The 8,475-nt window shown below is 47.5% G+C and overlaps 1 protein-coding gene across 1 annotated transcript; it reads left to right on the top strand.

Annotated features, from left to right (window-relative positions):
* Positions 1–557: 557 nt before the first annotated feature.
* On the top strand, positions 558–8,221 carry MTO1 (mitochondrial tRNA translation optimization 1; the record flags this gene model as incomplete). The annotated part of the gene is given in 12 exon segments (XM_008943645.1): positions 558–675; positions 1,306–1,595; positions 2,773–2,885; positions 3,015–3,205; positions 3,465–3,595; positions 4,048–4,252; positions 4,334–4,505; positions 5,192–5,310; positions 5,810–5,967; positions 6,147–6,299; positions 6,301–6,348; positions 8,099–8,221. Coding segments are annotated over 12 exon segments (1,821 nt in total), but the record flags the coding sequence as incomplete, so codon positions are not given.
* Between the last annotated feature and the right edge of the window lie 254 nt (positions 8,222–8,475).

Genomic DNA, 8,475 nt, shown 5'->3' with positions numbered 1-8,475 from the left:
ACTCATCATCTACAAGCCTATCTAGGTATACAGCCTGGTAGAAAGGGCAACTACTGGTAAACGGGAGTGGGAATATTTTAAGAAGTCAAAAGCGATGACTAGTTTAAAACCACGGGTTTATTTTCAGGGAAATTTTGTGTGTTTGTGGGCTGCAGTATTAGAATGAATTAATCATTATGAAGTATTAGGATAAACTACAGGGGATGGAGAGGATTGTTTTGGTTTTTAATATTTTCTTATCAAAACTATATACCTTTCTGTTTGGTATTTTAATGCAGTGTAAGTTGTTAGATGGTAGTTTAAAAAATTAAATAGCATCTTATATATAGGTCAGGCTTCATGACCAGAATAGTTGCTCCTGCGCTTAAACTCTTATGTGTGGATGGAAAGTTTAAATTTATAGATCAGGATAGTACAGTGACTGAGTATCTGCTACATGACCTGGTGAGAATGAAAAAGGGAAGAGGGTGATAAACATTTTAGACATAAGCAACGTTTGGGGCTGCCCATGTGCCTCATAACTTCCTAAATTTTTGCAGTAACTCCTTTCATGACAGAGAGAAATCCTTAACACACCACTGTTGACAGTTCGTGAGGCATCTGTGGAGGATCTCCTCTTGACAGAGCCAGAACCAGACCGTCCTGGGAAGTGCCGAGTCACGGGAGTTGTTCTGGGTATGTGCTAGTAACTCGGGGAGCACCTGCTTACACTGTGGGCAGCCTCCGAGGCAAATGTATCCAGTTCATCAGTGAGAAAGTTGAATTAGCCCATAGAGGTGGTTTAGGCTGGGTGTGAACTAAACTAGGTTAACGTGTAATGTAATGAAAAACATACCTGGACTGGTAGGATATTGGGAGGGTACAGAGGTTCAGTTTTCTTCAGGCTAGGGATACTGAATTCCGTGCTGCTTTTTGAGATTTTACATGGTACGTGGCATGTGGTGCCATCAATGTGACAAGGCAGTGCTGACCTACTGCTGGCATACTCATGTTTTATTACTCCTTCCTGTTCTAGTAAACAAGCTTCCCAAAATGAAGGCCTGGGTGGGATTTTTTTACTGGGAGTGGATTGTCTGTGTTAGAAGTAACATGCTTAGGAATAAGAAAAACAAAGGAGTAACTGCATGTTGCATATTGGAGTTATTACTCTTAATGCTTGAATGCTATTGAAATGCTGATTTTGCTAAATAAAATATGGATAAACCCTCAGTGAACACTGTTAGCCTGGTTTTAGGCAGAAACACCAGCATAACAGAGATTCGTTGATACTAAAGCACGTTAATCTCTAAAGCCTTGCCGTTTCAGGGGATGGGAGCACAGTCCATGCTGGGAGCGTGGTCCTGACCACCGGTACATTCCTGAGGGGCATGGTCCTCATCGGGCTGGAGATGCACCCGGCTGGGCGGCTGGGAGACCAACCAGCCATCGGGCTGGCTCACACTCTGGAGAAACTGGGGTTTGCCGTGGGCAGGCTGAAAACGGGGACGCCGCCCCGACTTGCCAAAGACACGATTGACTTCAGGGGTCTGGAGGAACGTGCCGCTGACAACCCTCCGGTGCCCTTCAGCTTCCTCAGCAAGACTGTGTGGATCAAGGTGGGACAGCACCATCAAAAGCACCTAGAGCCAGGTCAGGGGAGCAGTTCCAGGGACGTCATGCTGGGACTCGGAGAGGGAGCTGGTGGCAGGGGGAGGGAGTGGGACTGTGGTCATACTGGAGGTGTCACGTTTCTGAGGACTCAATGCAAAGGGAGAAGTGGCTTATTTTCTTTGAAAAGCAAGTGCCTTTGTCCTCTCACTTCTCAACTTGACAACCAGACTTTCTTTACTTTTCGAGTCAGAATTGTGTGACATATAATATTGTTAGCAATATTCTTCATGTGCTGGTTATGTGGGTGGTTTACAAAATACTTCCAGTATTAGACCTGTATTGTGGAGATCTGTGATGTCTTGCTGGTCCCCAGCTCTATAATAAGATTAAACTGTTGAAATTAGAGATCGTTAATAGTGTTGACTAGGAAAGGATGGAGACATCCACAGAGCTCAGAGGTGGCATGTTAACAGTAACTTAAAAGCAGAAGCAGCTTAGTTTTCCAAAGAAAATCTTGGAAAATGGATGCATTCTTATATAATGTAATTAAACAGCACAGAATTAAGTGTCATGAGTAAATTTGCCCCAGAGCATATAGGAATTGCAATAGCCTGTTATAATCAGGGAGGGGGTCATATAGGAATTGCAGTAAACCTGTTATAACCTATTATAATCGAGGGGTCTATTGTTTGAGTATTGTTTCTTTTTCAGAAAAAAACAGTGAAATAGTTCACATGGTGGGTTTTTTCCCCAGACTTTAAATTTTCCATGTTAATTGCAGACAGTTGAGAGATTTATTCTTTTTTCTTCACCAAACTCTTTAATTGGCTGTTGGTCAGCAGTTATTCCTCTTACTTCAGAGCTGTGAATTCCTGTGGTTAATTTGGATGCTGTAATATTATGTGTAGCTTTAACAGGAATATCCATCCTGTAACTAGAAATAGAGCATGTAGTCTAGAACTTGAATTCAGGACTCCCAAGTTCTGTTTTTGGTCTGCTTTTGGGCATGTTGCTCAAGCTCTCCGATTGCTCCTGTTCTGCCTGTACAGCAAGCATGACAGCACTACCCATCTCTCCGAGAAGTGAGAGCCAGCTGTCATGTACATCCTCAAACACAGTTCTTCAGTAAGAGTACAGTATTGTGTCTGGATTAATTTAAAGTAAGGTTTGGTCTCTTTTCAGCCAGAAGATCAGCTGTCATGTTACCTGACTCGCACTACCCTGAAAGCCCAGCAAATTATCCAGGATAACCTCCACCTGAACAACCATGTAAAGGAGACAACCAGAGGCCCGCGGTATGTGGCACCACACAAGACCCTCAGTGGCATGCACTGACTGTCTGAACCTGTGGCTCTCCTGCTTTGCTTCTACAAAGTTCCTTTTTCTCCATGCCAGGTGGTGCTCATGGCTGTTTACTGTTGCAGGTACTGTCCCTCTCTTGAGTCGAAGGTTCTGCGCTTCCCAAACCGAGAGCATCAAGTGTGGCTGGAGCCCGAAGGCCTGGAGTCCAATGTCATTTACCCCCAGGGCATATCGATGACGCTGCCAGCAGAGCTCCAGGAGCAGGTGGTCAGGTCCATCCCAGGCTTGGAAAAAGCCAAGATGTTACAGCCAGGTGAGGGGATTGAATAGCTGTAAATCTATTTGCCAGATTGGTTACCAGTTAATGAAACTCAGATTTTGTTTAGAGAAGAGCAAAGCAAAGGAAACATGAAACAAAATTAATTCTTGGATGCAAAGATTTTTCTGTGCTTGTTTTTAAATCATAGATGAAAGCTGATAGCCTGGGACATTCTTCCCTACTGATTGCCTTTGCTGATGGATAGGGACCTTCAGAATCCCTCCCATAAGACATGTCTTGTTGTTTGTCATAGGCTATGGGGTGCAGTATGATTTTTTAGATCCCCGTCAACTGACTGCTTCCCTCGAGTCTCGTCTTGTCCAGTGCCTCTTCTTTGCAGGCCAGGTTAATGGCACTACAGGCTATGAAGAAGCTGCAGCTCAGGTGGGTGAATCTGCTCAGGAAGGGACATTGCCTTGGCTTTTGTGCTTGATACAGTGTCTTGCTGTGCCTATCTCGTGCTGTTGAGATGTTCTCACTTGTGTTTCTCACCCCGATTCCAGAGTTGCACATATTATTTTTACATGTAGTGTCTGCAGTTGCTGTTACTGAGACTGCAGTAACAAAACTAATGGGGAAGATTGTCAAATATTTCAGCATAGAGGCTGCAATGGGTGTAATTGAAGACATGTGGGAATTGTCTCTAGTCATGTCAGGAGGGGCCAAAAAGCCCTTCAGACACTCAGAGTATTGCAGGAAAGAAGCTGCCTAGATTACTAGCACAAACTACTGCATTTCCAGGGAACGGCTTGACACTTGAGTCTTTGAGGCAAATGTGCTATTTTAGCCACGAAAAGACTGATACATATTTTTTGGTTTGATTTCTTCCTGCCCAGGGCGTGATTGCAGGGATCAATGCTTGCCTGCGGGTTGGTGGCAAGCCCCCTTTCGTGGTCAGTCGCACGGAAGGCTACATGGGTGTCCTGGTGGACGACCTCACCACGCTGGGCACCAGCGAGCCCTACCGCATGTTCACCAGCCGCGTGGAGTTCCGCATGTCCCTCCGGCCGGACAACGCCGACGCCAGGCTCACCCTCAGAGGTGGGTTACTGGGGTGCCTCCTGCAGTGAGCGGCCCTGCCTTCTTGTAGGCCCTCGTCCCTAAGGCCGTCGCTCTCTGCAGGTTTTGAGGAAGCTGGGTGCGTGTCACAGCAGCGGTATGAACAAGCAGTCAAGATGAGAGCTGCTTTGGAGGATGGAATTGCAACACTAAAATCCCTTCAACTCAGCATATCCAAATGGTCCCAGTTAATACCAGAAGTTCCCATCAGCAGCAGTCGAAGGTCACCTGCCAGGTAAAGACTACAGCTAAAGCTTTCTGGTCTGACCTACACTTGCTTTAACACATCTGGCTGGTGGTTTCACAGCATTTGTCCATCCTTCCTGAAGCCATCAGTACTGCAAGTTTCCACCTTTATCACCCTCAGAGGACAGACATCTGATGTTTGCCTATAGAATAAGTGCAAAGTTGGTGTTTTTACTGTCACATTGCCTGGTGCTGACATAGGCTCTCAAAGCAAGAAGGCAAGAAGGTTGGTTCTTGCTGTCCTTACTGAGAGTGTCACCAGGTGGTGATGGTTTTGCTGAAGCTTGTTGAAACAGCACCTGATTTCAGGTTAGTGTTCGCAGGTAGCTGTTCCTGGACACACAGGCTTTTGCTTCCCTTACCCATCCTTTATCTCACTTTGTCTTTTCTGTTGTTTTAAATTGGTGACTAAGACCTTGTTGGCCTAGTCTGTGTGGAAGGTTCCATTTGATGCCCTTATCGGCCATGCTGTCTTGCTGTTCATTTTTCATAGAGCCCCTCTTAAAGAGTTTTGACAGCTCTTCTGTGTACTGAGAGGAGATAGTAGGGAGGTGAGCTTGGCCCTGCACTTGTTCCAGCATATGCTGAGATATGTACGCGTTTGAGATGGAAACAGCTGTAAATCTGCCTTATGCAAATGACTCCTTCCTACCATAAAAAACTTGTTTTCCACAGTGCCTTTGAAATCCTTCAACATCCAGAGGCTAACATGGATGTTTTGGCGAGGGCTGTCCCGGAGCCCCTGGGAAAGCTTGCTCAGTGGAGAGAACTGGCAGAGAGATTGAAAATAGAAGGTAGAGTACAAGAGTGATGATCTGTTAGTGGTGGGGTCCATGTACATGTGGCTCAGTGTGGGGGGAGCCAGTCCCTTCACCTGGGTGTTTCATCTTGCTGCTTGGGGAAGGAGACCTTGTTACTGGAGCGTGCACCTTCTGCCACGGGGCTCAGCCCTGTGCAGGCACCTCAGTTGCACTTGGTGGGGTGAGGTCAGTTCTGTGTGTTCACCGCTGGGTTTTGCCTCCTCACCACTCTGTCGAGTAGACCATCCGTTCCTGGGATGAGAGGAACAGACAACCTGCCTATCCTAAGTCCTGTAACAAATTAAAGAGCACAACTTCTTCCAAAGTAGTGATGTGAATTAGGGTCTCTAGACTGTGAGGCTGGAAGCTTCTGTGGGACCTTTTCACTGTCTCAGTGGAATTGCTCATTCTGCTGCCAAGGATTCCTGCAAGTGATTTGTTTCACATGAACATCTCTATCTGGTCGTCTTGTTGCCCTGATGCTCTGTCACAGCTGCGTACGAGTGGTGTGTAGCCAGCCAGCAGCAGGAGATGGAGGAGGTGCGGCGGGACGAGGCGCTCCGGCTGCCGGAGGACCTGGATTACTTTGCCATCGATGTGTCGCTCTCGGCAGAGGTGCGGGAGAAGCTGGACTCAAACCGTCCCCAGACGGTAAGATGTTGGGCCACAACAAGCATGAGTAGCAATGAAATGTCTTCCGCCTCTTCCCAAGGGACGTGGGGAGTGGAGGGGATCGGGGAAAGGGATACCTGTGGGTTTTGACCTCGTTTCTGACTAGCTCCCGTGCATAGGCGTGTTCTTGGTTGACTTGTTCCTGTTTCCATACGCAGATTGGGGCAGTCAGCCGCATCCCTGGAATTACACCAGCTGCTGTCGTCAACCTCCTCAGGTTTGTGAAATCCAATCACCAGAAGACAGAGAAGGTAAAAGCTTTACCTCAGACTGGCAAGTATTTACCAGGGAAAATGTACTCGGAGAAAGCAAACTTCCTAAAGACAGACGTCAGCAGAGTTTCCTGAAGGAGAATCCAGAGTACCTTTGTTAAAACAGCTTTGTAGGGAAGTGTCCCCCTCCTGTCAGAGCATGTGGCAAGATGACCTGTGCTCACAGGCCTCTGCAGAGAGAAAAACCGTGCTGCCTGGATCCAGGGCAGTTGCAGAACAAAGATGACAAATGCACAAACCTTAAAGAAATGTTTGAGAACCTAAACACAGCCTGTGATTTTGCCAGTCCAAATGAAGAGAGGGGAATTGCTTTTAAAATTTCCATTCATTTAGAAGATGTTAGATAGTCAAAGTGTATTCTGAAGCATCTTGGAAAGGTCAGTGTTTTGCTGTTCTGAAATGAGAACCCACAGGAGAACGAGAGGATTTGAGCTGGAGCACGTGTTTCATCGACTGTAGAACTTGTGTTCATCGCTGTGCAGAGACTAACTCGGCCTAATCTTTTAGTGTGATGTCAGCCAATAGGAAACACTTGGCTCTGAAGATGTGGGCCAAACGGATGTTTAAACAGGAGACAGATGGAATGTAAACACTGTGTCCTAGGGTGTTTTTTTTTTCTTTAAATAAAAGTTTATCTTGAAACTTGCTGAAGGACTTGGTTGTCACTTGGCTATCAGTAGAGCCTTGGTAATCCACTGGGTCACAATTCACACGGGTAGGGTGGAGCGAGATTTGCTACAGAGCTGGTGAAGGCAGCTGGAGTGAGGCCTCGTGCCCAGGCCGGGGTGCTGAGGAAGGTGGTGGCATCTCAGAACCTGCTCCAGGAAGCTCTGCTCTGGGCAGCATGGTGGCTGACAGGCTGATGTGCTGGGTGCCAGTGGGTGGGTGGTTTGGCAGCCCAGGGGAGCAGGGCCAGGGGTGTCTCACCAGCGCTGGGTGTGCAACTGACAGTAGGATAGCTTGCACCTGCATAAGCTACATGTGGACGGTCAGTTTGTCAGGTCCCATCAAGAAACACCAAACTGAAGCTGTTGCTGCACGGCTGCAGAATCCTTGCCTGGCCTAGGCCGCAGTCTCTGGCACTAGTCTCATCTCTGAACATCCTCTGAATTGACTGGGCCAACAGGTTTGGGAACAAGTTTTGTTGTAGTTAAATCGTAGAATCATCTAGGCTGGAAAAAAAAATCTTATCACTGGGTCCAACCATAAACAATATATATAGCTGTCAATTTTAAATTATAATCCTGGACTTTTCTCTGTCTTACTTGCTCTGGGTGAGTTGTTCCTCCCCTGTCCAGAGAAAGGAGTCAGAGCAAATAATTTTTAATAGAGACCCTGTCATGCAGCAGGTGGAGGGGCAGAGCCTACAGGTTTGTCTGGGGCATCATCTCCCCAGCTGAAAGTAGCTCCTTGTCACTATCTCTTGGCTTGTAAGTAACAGCTTTGGATACGTGATCAGCGTGTCATTGCTGCCCATGACAGGAGGATAATGCTCCAGAAAGCTGGGCTTCAATGAGAGCAGTCTTGGGCATCTTCTGCCCTGCGTGGGAGTGGTTGTGGAAATTGGCAGCAATGAAGACCCTCCCCGCCACAGAGCGACTCCTCCAGATTTCCTCTCCTCACCCTAAATGGGCTGGTTTGGAGAAACGCATAGGTGAAACACTTGCACAAAGCTTCATCCATGACCCCTGTCAGTCTGGTGCTCACCAGGAAGGTTTTAAACATCCCCCAGCAGCTCTCACAAAGATCTGCTGCTGGAGTTCCAGAGAGAGATGGGCAGTCACTAGCCAAAGGACATGGGCTTGCTGCAGGTACCAGACCTTCTTGATTTTTTTCAGAGCCAGGTTCTAGACCACCTCCAGCAACAGCAACCTCCTTTTCAATCTGCAGGGACAGAAAAAGAGTTCTTATTCGTGGTCCAGGGTATCTCCGTGCACAAGGCCCCTGGCAAGAGGTATTGAGATAGCCAGACAGAGCTGCTGCAGCCTCCTTTTGCCCTCTGACACTGCTTTTGAGACAGGAAAGGGCTTTTGGGGGCCTTACCCAGTGGCTGACATGGCACAGCTGGCTGTGGAGCAGGAGGCAGGTTTACTGCAGCAACGGGTAGGAATCATTGCTGCTGTTGGCTTCCTGCAGGCAGGACTCTCCTCCAGAAAATGTGGAAACCAACGTGCCAGCCTGAGACTTGCAGCCTTGGGGATGGACCCAGCTCACC

This window comes from Merops nubicus, unplaced genomic scaffold (genome assembly GCF_000691845.1).
Source record: "Merops nubicus isolate BGI_N331 unplaced genomic scaffold, ASM69184v1 scaffold37807, whole genome shotgun sequence".
Taxonomy (NCBI): domain Eukaryota; kingdom Metazoa; phylum Chordata; class Aves; order Coraciiformes; family Meropidae; genus Merops; species Merops nubicus.
The sequence above is the reverse complement of the archived record's forward strand: the minus strand, read 5'-3'. Positions and strand labels throughout refer to the sequence as shown.